The sequence below is a fragment of the Podarcis liolepis genome (genome assembly GCF_965112155.1).
Source record: "Podarcis liolepis genome assembly, chromosome: 12".
NCBI classification, from domain to species: Eukaryota; Metazoa; Chordata; class Lepidosauria; order Squamata; family Lacertidae; genus Podarcis; species Podarcis liolepis.
Window position 1 is genome coordinate 58,791,981 of NC_139563.1, and position 19,530 is coordinate 58,811,510.

Genomic DNA, 19,530 nt, shown 5'->3' on the forward strand with positions numbered 1-19,530 from the left:
GAATAATTTTGAGGTTCCTTCTAACCTGGGTGAAAGAAATTTCTGAGACACTTCAAGGGAACAAAATGGGTTTGATAAGACCAGCAAACCTTCAGAAAGAGGCTACACACATTCCTACTGGAAACTCACAGAAAAGAGAAGTGCAGCTTGTTGGTGAAGCTGTGTTGTGGTTCTGTCGTCTGCCTCTCAGTGAAGAAATTTTCCACAGAGTGGACAAAGTAGAGCATAAAAAAATGTCTCAGAGGGGGCTTTATAAACCCCTACACCCTATTATCTTCCCAAAGGGTCTGTTTACATTGCTAGCAAGTGGCCATCTAAAGAAAAGCTAGTGTGAATTAGTACTTTTGGAAACAATGCTGCAGGAAACATCTTACACCATCATCGTGAGAATGGCTGCTGGAGCCATGTTGTGTAAGGCACCCAGTCATGTGGAGTCTGTGTGGAGTGAGAATAATTTCAAAATTTGTGAAAGTGACTTGGGTGGACCAAAACAGTCACTCTCAGCAGCTGGTAAATTGTGGGGGTGGGGTGGGTTTGGCCATTCCTGCGGCCAAAATTCAAATGTTGTCAGGGAGGGGAAGAAGTTTTCTGTACAGTGGAGCAGAGCTTCTTGCACCCCCCCCCCTTGCTTTATTCTTTTAAAAGCATCTGTCTCTGGCAAAAGCTTCAGTGGCATAGTAGGCAGCGAGAACTTCCCTCCTTGCCATGGCAGTTTTGAATTTTTTTTAAAAAAGGAAACTTTTTTTAAAAAAACCCACACACACTTTCTGCTCTTCCCCTCAAAATGGGAAAATCAATTTACACACACTCCTCTTCCATCTCTAGCAGGTGTATAATCAGAATTAAAGTGTGGTAGTTAAGTTTTACTCAGAATAGATGCATTGAAACCAACTTAATTCAATCATGTTCAGTGGTTTCAATGGGTGGTGTTCCACTACGTTTTATTCAGAGTAGACTTATTGACTAATAGAACGATAGAATTGTCGAGTTGGAAGGAACCCCAGGGGTCATCTGGTCCAACCCCCGCAATGCAGCGATCTCATCTCAAGCATCCCTGACAGGTGGCCACCCAACCTCTGCTTAGAAACCTCCAAGGAAGGAGAGTCCACCACCTCCCGAGGGAGACTCTTCCACTGAAATTAGGTAACATGGCAAATGTTTACTAATGTCTACTCTGAGTAAATCTAAGTGGCATGCCACCCACAATCTTTCAGCTGTGGTAATTTCCAAGAATGCTCTGTTAGGTATTAAACAGTGTAAATACCTGTCTTTCCATCTAACTTCTCAGGGGCTGGAGGCTGGTGTCCGTCAGACAGTGATCATTACCAGTGGCTGCAAGTGGATTTTGGCAACAGGAAGCAGATCAGCTCCATTGCTACTCAAGGCAGATACAGCAGCTCTGACTGGGTGACGCAGTACCGGATGCTTTATAGTGATACAGGGAGAAACTGGAAGCCATATCACCAAGACGGAAATGTCTGGGTAAGTGATTTGCCCAATGGCACGACGTTGCTCTCTGTTTATGTTCTTGAAATATACCTTATTTCACCAGGAATCTAGTGGGCTGTGTTGAGGGTTGACTCGGAAATCAGGTACGTTTCCTTCCACACAACATAGCAGACTGTCTTCCTGCCCTGTGGATGGAGTTACATTTGTTTTCTGAACACGTTGTGATGGGATTCGTGTCTGATAGTATTTTGTCTCTTATGGGGTAAAGGGTCATGTTTTCAGGGATGAGTGGATATAAATATGAAATTCATGAAAATGTAGAAAAATATTTTAATCTAGAAAGAAGTGCAACAAATGGGAAGCGTGGCAGAGGTTTCTAACATGGTGGGGAGAAAGTGGAGAGAGAATTTTCCTTTCTTTCATATGGCTAGAACTCCAGTTCATCCAATGAAAACAATCTGCAGGAAATTTTCAAAGGGACAGAGCACTTTAGAGAGACAATAGTGATTAGGGTTTTTATTTTAGAAAAAAGACCAATTGAGAGACTCCTTTATAAAATTATGCATGGTGTGGGGAAAGTAGAGAGAGAGAGAGAGAAGTTTCTCCTCTCCCATTATACTGGAACACAGAGACATCCAATGTAAGTGGTGGCAGGAGAGGCAGGGCAGGCAAAAGAAAGCCATTTACAGAATTTACTACCGCAGGATGTGGTGAGGGCCACTAAAGTAGATGGCTTCAAAATGGGATTTGGCAAATTCATGGAGGGAAAAGGCGTCAGTGGCCGACTCTGTCCAGCCTCCAGTTTCAGAGTCAATACTGGTTGCTGGGGAAGAACAGAGGGAGAGAGCTGTCTTCACGCTGTACCTCTGGGCTTCCCAAAAGCATGTGATTGATGGACTACTGCAGAAAATAGTGTTGAACAAGGTGGACTTTGGGGTTAGGGTTAGGGTCTGATCCAGCAGGGTTATTTTTATGTTCAGAATTTGGTACTACATGGAAAATCCAGCAGTTCGAGAAGCTCATCTCACTTTGAATGAAAAGGAAGCTTCTACACCTCATATAACCCTGGGGATAAGCTTAAAAGCATGTGACTAATTTTTGGTAGGATCCATGACGCCAACGCTGGGGTCACTTTCCCAGTGGTTAGCGGCGCCTTGCACAACTCCTGGATTCTTCCCATGACAAGCAGCAGCAGCAGAAGAAATTAAACAAATTGAGCTAATATTCACAAATGTGCTTATTTCACATAATTTATAGAAGCTGAGACATTCAGCATTTCTTGGTGCAGCATTTTAGAATTACTGTTTTTAAAGTATAGAGTATATATTTAGCCTCACATAGTACCTTGCTGGGCTTGCTGCACTCTCTTCACAAACCTAAAGCACAGTGATTCCTTGGTAATGGCGTACATATCTCGACTTAAATGAGAAAGTAGAGGAACAAGAAACTCAAAGTGCAGAGTTCAGCAATATTCGTGCAAAAGCAGTTTAATATCAAATGAAACAGCCAGGGGACAAAATCTGGGAAATGAAGGAATGAATAATAACGAATGAGCAGCAGTTTGGGAGCATGCAGTGGGAGGGAGCATGGATATTCTGAGCAAGTAATTTTTAAAAAAGATATCAAGGAGAACAAACTGTGACAATCTCCATAAAATGTTGAAATGACCCTTTTCTGTATGCATTAGGGAAAGAAGTTCTATAATTACCTGCTAGGTAAGAAAGAAATCGAACATCACACAGTGAGATGGAGTACTTTCAAGGTGAATTTAGAGAAAGCTTTCTGTTTCTGCAAAGGAAGCTTTCTGCCTTTACCCTCTTGTGCTTTGGGATATGTTCCGTTTTCTTTGATTGCTAATAACATTAGTGAGGCTCTTCTCTTGTATGGAATTGGTTTCTTCTTGCAACTTCATGTACAGTATGCTGAAATTCAGATTTTTCATCAGCAAACTTTGGACATTTTGGGAAAGGATATGAAGTCCACCTATAGTATCGTACATGCCTGTACTCCAACGTAAGGATGTACATAGGACTGATGTAAATACATACATACACTTTCCATTTATGCTGACTTATCAGGAACTGTCCTTATTTTGTAGTGCTTGTCTTTGCGTAAGTTATTTTCTCTTTCATGTGTCCCCTGTCCCCGTGCTGGTATAGGAAAATAGATATATGAAGAAAACATGTTGTCTTTCAAGGAAGCAAGTCTCCCGCCTTTTTATATAATAATTATCCCTTGCTAAATATTTAATGAATGAAGTGTGAAAGCACATGCACAAGTTCCACTATCAATAAACAGTGGCTGCAGACCCTGGCCTAGGTTAAACCTGCTCATCTGGGTGGAAGACTGGGTTGGTATTTCTCACACTGCCACTGCAGCTTACAAAAATGACCATGTTGACAGGACATGCAGAGTTGAAGCATTCATAGTCTTACATAATTTAAAACCATCCATGATATTGTCGTGATTCATAAATGAAATGTTTATTAGCCAACACAATAAAAAATGGACAAATTGCATGAACATACGCAAAATGCTTCAAACAGATGCACACAATTCTGAAAAGCGAAATTAAATCATTTTAATTTGGCAGATAATGAAAGGGATTTGCTAAAAGAACAAAATACTTGCACATCAGAAGAGTTCAGTGCTCTAATTTTGGTATTTGCTTCAAAAGTAACATATTAACATAGTCAACAAAGCTGAACAAATTACTGAAAAGGTACTTACTCAAACCTCTCCATTGCTTTGATTATAATAACTCTTGGCACAATTTAACTTCTCTTTCTTTGCCTTCATTATCCTCAGCTTTATTTGTCCTCCCTGATATTTAACCTGATTGACTATCATGTCCCACGTGGTTTTGTTTAGGAATGTTAGTGACATAACAAGGAGAAAGATTCTTGGGTACAACAGGGGTACTTAACAAAACAAATATGGTTTAAAAATACCAGAAATAGGAGAGAAAGAATGCAGTTTCCTGCCTCAGTTGCAGACTCACTGAGGTGGCCAGTTTGCACATTCAGAGCAGCACTTGGTACAATCCCAAACTGCACCACCTCCAGAGCACTTCTGGCAGATTGGAAGTCCTTCATTTTAAGGGAGATGTTTAGCTGGGGACACGCTCCAGCCAGTTCCTCCCCTTATGAAGGTTCACAGGTGGTATGTTTTTATTCTATTTAGACCATTTCTATACTGCCTAATATGTAAAGAATATTTCTAAGCAAAACAGGCAACTTAAACAACAGCAAATGTTTCCAAAAATAGCCTGTTACATGTACAAATGGTACATTCATACAAAATTACCAATAAATACAGACCAATATCAGTTCCTTTCCCTTCTGACTCACCTTTGTTCTCGGGTTCCTGGCTCCTACAAAGGACTGCACCCATCCACCCTGGCTCATAGCAGGGCCTAAACAAACACAGCTGACCCACAAAATCTCACAAAGGAGGATTCCTGGAAACAACTGTTGTCGCTCAGTCTAGTCTCTCTCTCTCTCTCTCTCTCTCTCTCTCTCTCTCTCTCTCTCTCTCTCTCTCAGCTTCCTTTTATATGGGCAGCCACCAAGGTGCATGGAGCTTCCTCAGGCTGTCCACCACAGGGCCCTTTTCAGCCGTCACCTTCACGCTCCTCACCCAGGTCCAGGTGGAGCAGGTTTGCTGAGTTTCCCAGTGGGTCCAATGAATGGCAAGTAGCTCACCCCTCCACTCAGCCATGGGGTATTATATGCTCACCCAAAGTAGATGCCAAATCTGTTGTGGTGAGGCAGAGGATACCAGCTTAAAATCAATCCGGGCAACATGTGCATGCCTGTCCAATGGGAAAGGCTATGGTTGTTATGGAAATGCTTTATGAGTAATTTGTGAATAATTTGTAATTGGGCAACATGGACTCACTGAGAGACCCCAGCAATGCTAACACTACATTATGTTTTTAGATATGTGAAAATAAGTGTTAATAAACTTCACAAAAATAGTTTGTATGCTTCTCCAGCACATTTTCTTCTCTTTTCAGCCCCTAGAATGAGAAACTTAAATGCCAAATCTTCTCCCAGATTGCAGTGTATACAGATAGTAGAGTGATTAGATTTACACATGACTTTCATTATAGCAAAAGGTCAATGTATGATCGGAATTCTCTAAACTGCCATGCTTCATCTTTTAATGTCAGGAGATATTGATGTAATGAGGAAGCCAGCTGAAGAATAATACCATCAAAAATAAGTATTTTTGATCTTTTAAAGGACTGCCAAGAATGAAAGAACTTAATAGGTGGAGATTTGATAGCTGATTAATTTGGTGCCTCTACTAACCCTTCCCCCCTACTGTTAATTTAGGAAATTAAACAGGAATAACCAAACTTTCTAACCCCTGTTGTGTGCTGCTTGGAGGCCACTGTAAGCCTCTCAATTAAGGAATAAAATGGTGGAACTAAAAATAAAAATACTCTAAACATACTGTGTGTCTGCTTACAGATGATAAAAACAGAAAGAATGCAATCAGAGTTTTTAGTTGCAATTAGATTTTGAACCAAACCGTCTCAATTAAACCTCTGTTAGCTGTGTAATTCATATCATTATGATAATTTATATTAATACGCCTGAATAGCCTGAAAATTTATGGCAGTTTCTTTATACTAAACAGTTGGTGTGTACTGTCTACTTCTGGGTATGATTTTCTTTGGTGTTTCCCGTCTGCCAGTCACATCCATTTACTTTCCTGTATTTTAGCACTATATACCAACCTTCAAACCATTTGTGCCAATGCAAAGAAGATGGGTTAGACCCAGTAAAGTTGTGCTTGGCTTCCATTGAAATCAGTGGGATGGTTAGACACTGCTACCCTTTCACATTAATTTTAATCCTATACCTGAATCTAATCCTATAGTTTGCAAAGAATTATTTTCATGCTAATCTTCTCTATGTCATTCCAATTTTAGTATGTGTGCTGCTGAAATGAGCACCAAAGAATTATTTTAACAACTTACACCCAAGCTTACTTTGCTGATGGCTAACAGGACAGGTAACCTTAGGAATTGAGCTTTTGTTAAATTAAGCCGTGTAGATGTTGCGTCAACATTCAGCTAACAGTGGAATTTCTTTCTGTGCCTTATTTGTGGAGACATCTTTCTGTTATAGATGAATTGATCTGTTATGTGCACTTGAGACTATGCATGCAAGGCATTCTTGAAAACCCATCCTACTTTGGAATTATTTGATTATCCAACGGTGGGGCAGGGAGGCTCTGAGTATGTTTTCTGAACACAATGACAGCCTCCTGTTATGAAATGCCATTATTTCATATTAAATCTCTATACATATTATCATGACTGATTTACAAGATATTCCTCAGCTTTTATACAAACTGCTTATAGCAAGCTGTTTCCATTGCGGCAAGGAAATTACCACATGCCCTGTGTTTACACTGTACTGAGGCAGAGATACCAGCTTCAGACCTACCCTGAAAGCTTTGAGTGCTAAGCCTTCCTGCCGAATGATCTGCTTTTATTTAGATGGAAAGCTTGTTCCACTTCAAGGACTCCAAGGGGATAGAAAGATGAATTGGAGCAACACAGGAGCCAGTTTAAAGCTGCTGAACCACACCTGAATTGTATGGAAAGGTGAACCTTTTCAGCCCCCAACAATATGGTTAAGCCCTGTATTAAAAATGCTATCCAGCCCCCCCCCCCAATTCAGGGAATTAGAGGAATAGCTTCTAATTGTGCGACTGTGCAGTCGTCATCCTTGAGGACCTCCTGTTCTGACATGAACCTTCCTAGCCTACCTCCCCTCCCTGTCTTCATTCCAGTAGCAGATGGAAAGCTTTTATGTTTTCCTAGGCCTTTTAATTTATGCTTATTTAAAAAATTACTTATTTCAAACACTGCTTGCTATAATGTATTGTTGCCAGGTTGTGTTGTATTTTTATGTTTTGCTTTCCAAATCAATCTGAAAACCAGATGATAAATGTTTTCAGTAGTTAAATAAATCCTATGTAAACATACTCAGGTATTAAATACATTAAAGGCATTAAATCTCATTAAAGGCAAGCATCTAGGAACAGACTTCACCAAGCACAGTGGCACTAACCTCTGAGCAAATGGGGTTGTGCTGCAATCCCATTAGCAGATTGGTAACAGTGGTTTTATTGTGAGAACTTAAGGAATTTGTTTCGACAGAAATGCAGTTGCGCTGGTGTCAGGTGAGATGACCACATGGGGTATAACTGGCTTGCTAATGGGCAATGATGGTCAGCTGATATTTCTAAGAGTTGGTTGAAGATGCTGGTTCAATGGCTTCAGATGGCTGGAAGGCGCTCCTTCAAGGACCATGGAGAGCTGATGGGTATGACTTAGGAAACCCTCGTGTGCTTAGATGTGGACATGGAAGAAATGGTTGGGAAGTTTGAATGTAGCCAGCAAAGGGTAGAAGTCCGAATTTTGCAGCTCTAACACAGAGCCTTGGTGGCTCCAAACAGATGTTTGCTTTTCAGGCTATGATGATGCTTTTTAAGACTAGCACCATCTGTCTGACTGAATATCCCTATGCAATAAATAGATGCCACAAAAATGCCACAAACCTCCAGTGCTGCTTCTCAATAATGTTGCCACAATATATGCCACAATAATGCCATAATAATGTTCTGCCACTCAGGGAAATGGGGACTTTCACGCAAAACAGTATTAAACTGTTACAAGTGGAATGTGCAACAAGTGGAATGTGCAACAAAATGATGCTGTGTATCATCTCCTCCTAACGGTGTGGTCCTTGGTTCCAGGCATGGTTCCAGTCATGGTCTCCTCTGAGATACTGTATTATGAGGTCACCAACCAAGTGCCCATGGGCACCATGGCACTCATGAAGGCTTTAATAGGTGCCCCTGGGAAGGTTCCTCAGACTCTGAGCTTTCAGCTTTCAGTTAAAGAAAGAAGTAGGTCTCTGTCCCGCCTAGAAATACCATTTTGGAGCAGAATGTGCAGGTCCTTTCAAAGTGAGTTCTGCGAAATAAGAGTGAGCCATCTTGTAGATTTTTCCTGCTACTGAGGAATGCTTCATGTTATGTAGTCAACATCAGCATCAGTGTGTGTAAGCACTACAATGTGATCTCCAGAGAAGCGGACACGGAGCAATGGATCCAAACTATAATAATAATAATAATAATAATAATAATAATAATAATAATAATAATTTATTATTTGTACCCCGCCCATCTGGCTGGGTTTCCCCAGCCACTCTGGGCGGCTTCCATAGAAACCAAAAAAACACTAAAATATCATACATTAAAAACTTCCCTGAACAGGGCTGCCTTAAGATGTCTTCTGAATGTCAGGTAGTTGTTTATCTCTTTGACATCTGATGGGAGGCCGTTCCACAGGGTGGGCGCCACTACCGAAAAGGCCCTCTGCCTGGTTCCCTGTAGCTTTGCTTCTCGTAATGAGGGAACCGCAAGAAGGCCCTCGGCGCTAGACCTCAGCGTCCGGGCAGAACGATGGGGGTGGAGACACTCCTTCAGGTATACTGGGCCGAGGCCGTTTAGGGCTTTAAAGGTCAACACCAGCACTTTGAATTGTGCTCGGAAACGTACTGGGAGCCAATGTAGGTCTTTCAAGACCGGTGTAATGTGGTCTCGGCGGCTGCCCCCAGTCACCAGTCTAGCTGCCGCATTCTGGATTAGCTGTAGTTTCCGAGTCACCTTCAAGAAAGAAGATTCCACCTAAACATTAGGAAGAACTTCCTGACAGTAAGAGCTGTTCGACAGTGGATTTTGCTGCCAAGGAGTGTGGTGGAGTCTCCTACTTTGGAGGTCTTTAAGCAGAGGCTTGACAACCATATGTCAGGAGTGCTCTGATGGTGTTTCCTGCTTGGCAGGGGGTTGGACTCGATGGCCCTTGTGGTCTCTTCCAACTCTATGATTCTATGATTCTATGATCTACACAATCAGGGCATGACCTGACGCTTACCATAGGAAGTAATCTATCGGGGTAGTTGTCTTTCTTAGCGTTTTGCCACACACTCTCTCCATGGCAACCCTTTTGTGACTGGCATCCTCAGCATTCATATTCAAGATGTCTCCACTGGTTTAAAAAGGTTGGCAGCCCCTGATTTAGTGCACCCCCCCTTCTCTTCCCAACTGGCACTGGGTAAAGCTAGAAAAAGAGGTAATAGGTGATACTGGGGAGGCTGAATAGTATTGTTCCTAAGAAGGGGACCAGATCAGAAAAGCCATGGATTCAATAACTAAGGGTTTTAAGCTGCATATTTAAAGCAGGACAGAATTCCTTATGCATCAAGCAAGTAATGTTTGCCTTTCCAAGAGCTGCCAAAGTGCTAAGGCTGCTTAAAAAAAATAAAAACAACTCCACATAGGAGCTTCCTTGCCACAACAGGAGAAAAAAATGAGTTTAAATGAGATTGGGCTACAGCACAGCAAATAGTTTAAACTTTTTTAAAGATCTATTTTAGATGATGTGATTATATTACAACCTCAGCATTTTTAAATGGGGAGTGGACAGCAGGGGTTGAGGACCTGGGTGAAATTTAGTTAACAATGAACGAGCAGGAGCTTTAAAGGAGCGGAAAAGTCAAAGGCTAAGTCTCTCCATTTCAAGAAGGAAAAAATCACTTTGGCTCGTGCCACATCAGCAATTTCTTGTGCCTACTGACAGGAGAACCAAAAGAATTTTGCTGATATCAAGTGGCTCTTTAATAGGGCTAAGTCCTTTACAATGTCCAGCATACCAGGTGCCGAAAAAAGTAGCCTTGTCAAGCAATAATGTCGTATCAGTAGGATTATGCCAGAGGAGCAAGAATTCTAGCACATCAGACTGGTCACTGCTCAAGGCAGTAGCTTTTTTTGGCCTACTCAAATGGTTCCTTGCTGTAAGGCAAATACACAGAGAGAGAGAGAGAGAGAGACAACTCACCCATTTGATCATCTCAGTAAACAACCAAGTCAAAGTACACATAGTATAACTTCTCTGAGAAGGGGCGTTCAACTACAGCTTTGAAGGGGTCCCCCATGTGGGCAAAACCACACCACCCGATATATATAGAAAGCTAGAGGAGCAGACAAAGCTCAATCCTTTCTCCCTGCCTGCTTGTTTTTAGAAGGATGAGCATAGTCAACATTGACATATTCTTCAAAAGCTGCCTTAAAGGAAAGGGCTGCAAGCATTTTATGGCAGAATATAATAATTCACTCTGGTTCCTTTTCTAATGTTGGCCTATCAGGCTGCTATATTCAGCATACTTTGGTTTTCTATTTCTGTCTAATTCATCTTTTAGAAATCATTGGTGCTCTTTCAGTTTTAAGGGAGAAATAATTAAGAACATCTCAAATTAAATAATTAAGACCATTATTCTGAAGAGGAAACATAAGAAAATAAAATGTTTCTGTTCTATTCATACAATATCCTCTTGCTTCATCAAACTGCTCATATATTTTAAAAGTTAGGAGCTTTCTCTTGTACGAATCATCTTGCAATAGTGAAATGACTTTAACATCCACAATTGTGCTCAATAAAAATATGATTTGGTGTTGTCCAAGTTTAAAATGTTTCACATTACAGTGGTACCTTGGTTTACGAACTTAATCCGTTCCAGAAGTCTGTTCTGAAACCAAAGCATTCTTAAACAAAGGTGTGCTTTCCCATAGCAACGGGGAACGCAATTTACAAATGGAACACACTCAGCAGGAAGCGAAACATGTTCTTATTCCAAGGCAAAGTTCACAAACCAAAACAACTACTTCTGGGTTTGCAGTGTTCTTAATCCAAGTTGTTCATAAACTAAGCTGTTCTTAAACCAAGAACTTGCGTGGCGAGTCCTCCCCCCCCCCCGTGGAAATAAAGACACATGACACAGTTATTAAGGTTAATGGGCTAAATAAAGCCACAACTTTATTGGTTACAGGTAATGAGCGGTATTGGCTTAGGCATTGGTCCTAACCGACTATATCCAACTCCAGCCCGTCTGCTTGAAGTCCAGGAAGGGTTAACCACCAGTAAGGGGAGTCCTGCTGATGCACATCAACTAGGAACTCCCCCGGGGTCGCTGTTAGGGGGCGTGCCTTAGGCCCTCACCTCCCCAGGCTTAGACAGGGCCACGCCCCCTGGAATCCTTTATAGGACTACCCTTCAATATGCGGGGCAGCTGATGACGCTTCCTCCCCTCTTCCATCTACAAAACAATACCAATACCAAGAAAGTTGTGACGATTTGCTACGAGGTAGGCGAAAAGCAAGTGGCTGGTGCGGTGCCAATTTGCCAAGTGGAAAAATTCCTACCAGGTTCCTCAACGGCGACCAACCAAGGTCCATAGTAAGGTCAAGGGATGAAAACCTTAAGGGGCGGGAGGGTGGGAAACAGGAACAGCTGGTGGGCAGGGAAAGAGGGAGATCCCTGGCTGCACCTGCGTTCAAATCGGACAGGCCATGCCCCCAAAGCCAGCTGATTGGCTGGCCAGGGGGTGACGCGACCAGGGATTCCCCCAATCGCGTGTGGGGGCCGTGACGCCCGCAATTCCACCTCCTCTGCAGGGCGGAAGTGGCTTTCTTAAACCAAGGTACCGCTGTATTCCAGTGATGTCCACCTTAATTCAGTAGAGTTTAGAAGAATAGAATCATAGAGTTGGAAGGGATCATCTTCCAACCCCCTACAATACAGAAATATACAGCTGAGCCAAACAAGGATTATCCTTGGCATTATCAGTGCCACTATATATCATTCTATATCCCCATGCAGAGGAAACAGCTAATCTTAAAAGGACTCCAGCATTTGTATGATGAGTGGGCACATCGTGTCATTCCTTTAATTTTTCTGTAGGCCGTAGTGAAGTCATTACCTAATTTTACAGAATAGCTTTTTGAGACTGAGATCTGAACAATAAAGTTTCATTTTATTTGTTATACTGGAGATGGGTGACAGAAGCACTGCAGTAGATATATTTCAGACCTTTTTCTGCCTTAGGTTCACTCTTTCTCCCCAACCAAATTAGAGATGGTAGAACTAATAAGCAAAAATGGTGTGAGGTGACTTCGTTCCCGGGGGGTTTCTCTAGCTCAAGACTTCTGGGTTCATCTTATTGGGACTTTCTGGGAAGTATAGAGAAACCTCTTGTGTCCTTTTGTTCCTCAGACTAGCTTGTGGCAAAAACTCTCTGCTGCCCTTCTTAATTTGAGACAAATTGTAGCTCATGGGGCTTGTTTGCGAGTGTTGCCTGTTTTAGCATTTTCCTGGGTCTTTGGAGCAGCTAGCAAGCCAAGAGCCCTGCACCAAAGAAGTTGCTATCCCATAATAGCCTTCATTGTTGAACCTTTAAACAGGCTGTGGGAGAAGAGATTACCTTCATACATTCCAAATCTCATGCATCATGTGGCAGAATTGCCTTTAATCTGCCTAGCCATAATAAATCAGTTATCAGTAAGTGTACACTTAGAAATGTAATGTCTGAAGTGGCTTTATAAGACGGAGAAGCTGTTTATAATCGTATAGCAGAAAGTCATGGTTTCACAGTGGGAAATAGGGATGCTTGAGGAATTTATCTTTGCAAATTACCGTATTTTTCGCCCTATGGGACGCACTTTTCCCCCTCCAAAAATGAAGGGGAAATCTGTGTGCGTCCTATGGGGCAAATACAGGCTTTCGCTGAAGCTTGGAGAGCGAGAGGGGTCGGTGTGCACCAACCCCTCTCACTCTCCAGGCTTCAGGAAGCTATCAGCAAGCCTGGGGGCCCGCGGGAGTTCCCGCAGGGCTCCCCACGCTGCGGATAGCAGCCTGCCGCCGGGCATGCGGGACGCCCTAAAGCAGATTTTTCCAATTATTTTCCCTTATTTCACCCCAAAAAAACTAGGTGTGTCCTATGGGACGGAGCGTCCTATGGGACGAAAAATGCGGCAAGATGCAAACTCAACTGATCCATGTCTCCGAAACTAATGTGTGTCTTGGGATTTAGTGGGCCACCTCCTTTTTTCACTTCCTCTTTGTTCCACAAATATGTTTAGAATGTGCATTGCGAAATAAAATATGTTCAGAAATGTAATTTTTGCAATAAAATGCTTTTAAACACATTAATTTTGAGACCAATATATAGAAATATGTGTTGAAATATGATCTTTGTGCAGGTCTTTTTAAAAATTATAGATTAAAGTGGAACCAGGCCAGAACAGGTTTATGAGTGAACACTTGTGAAAGTGTCACACAGCAGCAATAGATTTCCCCATCCCTAGGGGAAAGCATTGCATGCTACTGAAAAAGTTCCATTGGTGGAGGTGGGGTCGCAGGGCAAGGGCTTTCTTGGTAGCTGCTTCCAAACTCTGGAACTCCTTTGCTGGAGAAGTTAGATGGCCTCCCTTCTTGTTGTCCTTCCACTGCCAGGTGAAGAAGACCTTCCTGTTCAAACAGGCATTTGGGGCTGGTGAGAATTATATATAATTCTTAGTGAGAATGGTAATATTTTATATTATTTCCATAAGATGGGGATGGGGAATCTGTTATGGGAATCTAGCTTGCATCAGCCCCAGACAGCATGGCCAATGGTCTGGTGGTGATGGGAGTTGTAGTCCCGCAACATCCTGAGGCCATAGGATTCTAACCCCCGGTGGAAGAGCTACCAGCTGCATCTGGACCACCAAGGCACCCCTTCTTCATGATGACAAAATCTAACAGATGTGCAAGAAAACGAGGCATCCAGAGGCGCTTAGGCTTGATGTTTACATCAAAGCAAGCTACAAGGGTGGCTCCTTCAAAGGCAGCATTACATGGCAAGCCTCTCTCATGTGAAGTCTCTCTCCCTGAGGTCACAGCTATTTCTGCCACACCTTTCGTGGGCAGGGTCCCAATCCATCACAATAACATGGGAAGTTCCTTAACACAAGTGAATTGCTGAATCAGACCCTGCAGTTATCATCGGAGGCTGTTCTCCGTGTGCCCTCCTCTCCAGGAGAGAGGCAGCCTAAGGACAGGCCTTGTCAGCAGTGGCTCCCCATCTGTGGGAGGCTCTCCCTAGGGATGCTCTCCCTGGCACCTTCCTTACATATCTTTAGAGCCCAAACAAAAACATTCCTATTCTCCCAGGGCGTTGGCTCATTAAGCAATATATGGCCTTTTAAACTCTGTGTGTGTGTGTGTGTGTGTGTGTGTGTGTGTGTGTGTGTGTGTGTTATTGTTATTATGGTATGCATTTTTGTGTTTTTATATTGTTAATGGTTCTGTGATCTTCAGAAGAAGGGTGGTATAGAACTTCCTCCTCCTCCTCCTCCTCTTCTTCTTCACCACCAAATGGGGGCTTGTAAACTTCTGTTCAGGCCTCCTAGCTGTCATTTTCTTTTTGCAATAGAGCTTTGCTGATGGTATAGAAATAGTTTGAGTGATGTACTATGTGCAAATATCTTGAGAAATGCTATAAACCGATCAAAATGGGGTTACCTCCCTTTTAACTTCTTTTTAAAATAAATCTTCTGGAAGTCAACTCTGAACTCATTTGAACATTATCACTGCCACCAGTTCTAATAATATCAAACTGTCTGTCAAGACTGGCTGGTGATCACTTGCATCAAGTTTTAAGAAGAAATTCCAGTGTGAATATGAGTGTTGGCATCCCCCCCCCCCTTTTCTATTTCTTTTTGCAAAAGATGCAACCTCCCTCTCCCTCTCTTTACCTTTTAAAAGTCTGTACCTTAAACTTTCATGTGTCATCATTGGAGATGCACCTGGGCAGGTATAGCACCACAATTGCCTGAAGGCTCCCCAAATTTGGCTGTAGATTTGGCTCCGTAAAGGTGACACATATATTCTGGAGGGTCTTGTGGTTTGCATAAAAAACATTTGATCTGCAAGTGCTAATGGGAGAAGAGTCACACTTGGGCTCAAAATCAGAAACTTAATTAACAGTGTCTCTATGGTAATTGTATCAAGGTATTTGATTATAAGTCTAACATTAATGAGGGTTCTTTGACAGCCCAGAGCTAATTGGAATCCTGAATGAATATTTGGTGTCAAACAATGTAAGTAAGTAACTTAGAAATGAATCAAATATACTGAATTTGCGGGGGGCACTTCCCTTAATGGTTATGGCTTTGGTTTCATTGGGAGAAGGAGGGAAGGCAGAGGAGAATAGCTTGGGGTCTGTTGCAGCTTACTTATGTTATGTGAAACCATTGTTTCCTGTTACATTTGAACCAGGCATCCAACTCTGTTTTAAATACAGTATGATGCCCTCACACTATCCAGATATTTCAGTTGCATTCTATTACTGTTAAAAACAAAAAACCTTCTATTTGTTATCCTGTCCAGTGCAGTTTTCTGGTCTTCTAATATATAATTTTCACATACAGAAAAATCACTTGGTACAGCCTTCCCAGAACTTTACCATTTCAGACTAAGAGCTTTTCTGCACTTCTGCTTGTCCTGTGCCCCACTGCTTTCAAAACAAACAGCAATCCATGGACAACCTGGTGGATGTTCTGATCCGGTTTCGAATCTTCTGTTCCTGGGTAAGAGAAGAGAGCAGTTGCTGAACAGCTTGGTGGATTTCTGGATGAAACATCGGCCCTGAATCCATTCCAATCCGGCTTCCGCACTGGTCATGGGACCGAGACGGCTTTGGTCGCCCTAACAGATGATCTCTGCAGGCAGCTGGATTGAGGCGGGTCTGGGCTACTGATTCTTTTAGACCTGTCAGCAGCCTTCGACATGGTTGATCACGAACTCCTGGACGTGGGGACCCAGGGCACAGTCCTTCAATGGCTGCGCTCGTTTCTCTCTGGTCGGGGACAGAGGGTGGCGCTTGGGGGGGAATTGTCATCGCGCCACTCCCTGGTGTGTGGAGTGCCTCAGGGTGCGATACTTTCCCCGATGCTTTTTAACATCTTTATGCACCCCCGCCCAGCTTGTCTGGAGTTTTGGGCTGGGCTGCCATCAGTATGCCGATGACACCCAACTCTATCTGTTGATGGATGGCCATCCTGACTCGGCCCCAGACACACTGACCAGATGTTTGGAAGCTGTGGCTGGATGGTTACGTGGGAGCCGGTTGAAGTTAAATCCTTCGAAGACAGAGGTCCTTTGGCTGGGTCAGGATGATATGGGATTGGGGGGCAACTCCCATCTCTTGCGGGGGCACAATTAGTGCCAGCACCGTCCGTTAAGAGTTTGGGTGTAATCTTCGATATCTCCCTCTCCGTGGAGGCTCAGATTACAGCTATAACAAAGGCCGCATTTTTTCATCTCCACCAAACTAAGCAGTTGGCTCCTTACCTCTCTCGCCCTGACCTAGCCACTGTGATCCACGTGACGGTCACCTCCAGACTGGATTATTGTAACTCGCTCTACGTGGGGCTGCCCTTGAGACTGACACAGAAACTCCAGCGGGTGCAGAATGCTGCAGCGAGACTCCTTACAGGGTCCTCGCTGCAAGATCACATTCACCCGGTGCTATACCAGCTTCACTGGCTCCCGGTGGAGTACAGGATCAGGTTTAAGGTACTGGTTTTAACCTTTAAAGCCCTATATGGCCTAGGACCCTCGTACCTACAGGACCGCCTCTCCTGGTATGCCCCACAGAGGAATTTACGATCTTCAAACAAAAACATCTTGGAGGTCCCAGGCCACAGAGAGGTTAGGCTGGCCTCAACTAGAGCCAGGGCTTTTTCGGCTGTGGCTCCGATCTGGTGGAACACTCTGTCACCAGAGACCAGGGCCCTGCGGGACTTGACAACTTTCTGCAGGGCCTGCAAGACAGAGCTGTTCCACCAGGCCTTTGGTCAGGGCACAGCCTGACTCCCTCCTTTGGCAATCCTCACAGAACTCTAGCCCAATGGTTGCCATCAATTTGAATTAATTTTATAATGAAATGATTTTAGAATGTTGTATTATTTTATTGTTGTTAGGCTTCAGCTGGGAGGGCGGGATATAAATAGAAAAATTATTATTATTATTATTATTATTATTATTATTATTATTATTATTATCATCATCATCATCATCATCATTGTTAAACTGCTGGTTTCCCCAGGAGAACGTGGTGGGACAAACTGAGGTGTGGGTGAGCCATATTTCTAGCCTAGTCCTGTCCCTGACATGCTTCATGTTTCTGCATGAAGAACAATTTGAAGGAGTTGTTCCACCTGCATTTGAAGTGGCATAATCCCAGGCCCAATTCATAGTGGCTGAGCAACAGCAAGGGAGCTGTGAACTGCAGGGGCATCCCTTACAAATGCCCCATTGACGTGGCTACAGGGGTAGGGCAGGAGGGGAGACTGCTCTTCTTCTGCCTGCTCTAGGTATAAAATTGTGTGCCCTGGTTTTTTCACAGAGTTCTGTCCTGTGATCCCTGATTATCTTCACTGCTCCCCACTGAGCACAAACAGGACACTGCAACTGAGGGATTATTTAGCTATAGGGGTGTTCTAACAGAACTTCAGAATAAAAGTGAAATTGAATCTAAGTTCAGCTTTCTTAACAATTGGTGACAGCTTCACACAATGCACGTCCCGCCACTTCTGCCTGCACAGCCTTGATTAGCATTTTATGTGCTTGTTCCAGTTCTTATTTCCCCCGTCAAAAAACCTCACAAAACAGCTGGTTTTACAGTGCCTCTTGTAAAACCTGTAATCTAGTAGGGTAAAATGAATTCATTTGAACTCTGTAAAGGGCAGTGTTTTCGTGGTTTGCCATAAGTCATTGGTGAAAAGAATGAACTCTAAAATGTTAGACTCTGACTTATGGTACTTAATTAAAAAGAGACCAGCACTAATGTTTTCAAAGTGCTATGCATGGCATTTGGTCAATAAGTGGCTTACTCCCTTTAAGTTTCTGCCTCTGGCAGAGAGATTTAGATCCATATCATTATCTAATATCGGGCCAAAGGAGCCTGTGGTGTGAGATAGGAGCTCCTTCGTGATACCCAGCTTTCAACACTCCTGAAGAATATTGCACCATAAAGTTGCCACCAAACATCATTTTGCTTAAAGTAATATTTTATGGTGCATTTGGAGATATTTGCCCAGGAAAATATTTGAAGAATTTGAAGCGCACACACAGCTTGCAATATTTTGGGGGAGGGGTGTTTCCACCCACTCCCATCCAACATCTCCTTTTACCTTTTCACTGCTGTGTTTTGTGGTCCTGTCAGAAGGCATAGTTGTACTCCCAGCTAATGGGTATCATGTTTTCACTCCCGAGTGAAGGCAGGAAGCATTACCCTCACTCTTATTTGGCTTCAGATATCATCCTGTAACATCATGAAGCCATTTCAGAGTGAGGACAAGGGGCTCTGTGTTCTCTGTTCTGCTACACACATAGGTCTCCATGTCCTTGGAGACAGGGAGAGGGGAGCTTAGCACAGTAAGAACGGCAAGCTCCTGGTATGCTTCTGCAGCATCTGTCCGCTCCTCCTCTGCTTCTTCAGCTGAATCTGAACTGCTTTCTGCACCTGACTCTTATTGCTCGCTAAACCCTGTTGACTCTTCAGCATCCAACCATTCCTCCTCTCTTTCCCTCTCTGGCCTGTCCTCGGTGTCCCACCACCACTCCCCAGGCTCTGAGTCTTCCTCCTCTGAAGCTTCTATTACCAGAATAAAAGGGAGGGGCTAGATTATGGCTAAGTTTATTGACCTGACTAATGCCTTCAAAACTGGCCTGTGAACTGGCCTAAAAATCGGCTGCCTGGATAAATTTGTACACATCCTTCGGCTCCTCCATGATAATATGAAGGCAACAATCACGGATAGCAATGGCTCTCAAAATGAACCATTCACAGTGGGATCAGGCATTAAAAAGGGATATTACCTTCACTGCCATGATCCTACACACAGTCGAAGGGAAACTGCCCACCAGGGTAGAAAACATATCAAACATATGGAAAGCTCTTCAATTAGAATAGGCTGAAAGCAAAGAGTAAGGGTACCGTAACGTCCGTCATAGAACTTCAGTATGCTGATGACAATGTAGTGTGTGCACACTTGGAAGATGACCTCTAAACCATCCAAAATATATTCGCAGAAACTTACGGAAAGCTTGGCCTATTGCTTAACATCCAAAAAACCAAAGAGCTGCACCAACAAGCACAAAAAACCCCTCCA

General features: G+C 43.2%; 1 protein-coding gene across 1 annotated transcript in view; it reads left to right on the forward strand.

The window, feature by feature from the left end:
• Positions 1-19,530, forward strand: part of CNTNAP2 (contactin associated protein 2) — a 1,020,100-nt gene that overhangs the window by 401,924 nt on the left and 598,646 nt on the right. Inside the window, exon 3 of the mRNA XM_083468764.1 lies at positions 1,289-1,482. Within this exon, the coding sequence (XP_083324890.1) occupies positions 1,289-1,482 (194 nt within the window). The remainder of the gene's footprint in view (positions 1-1,288; positions 1,483-19,530) is intronic.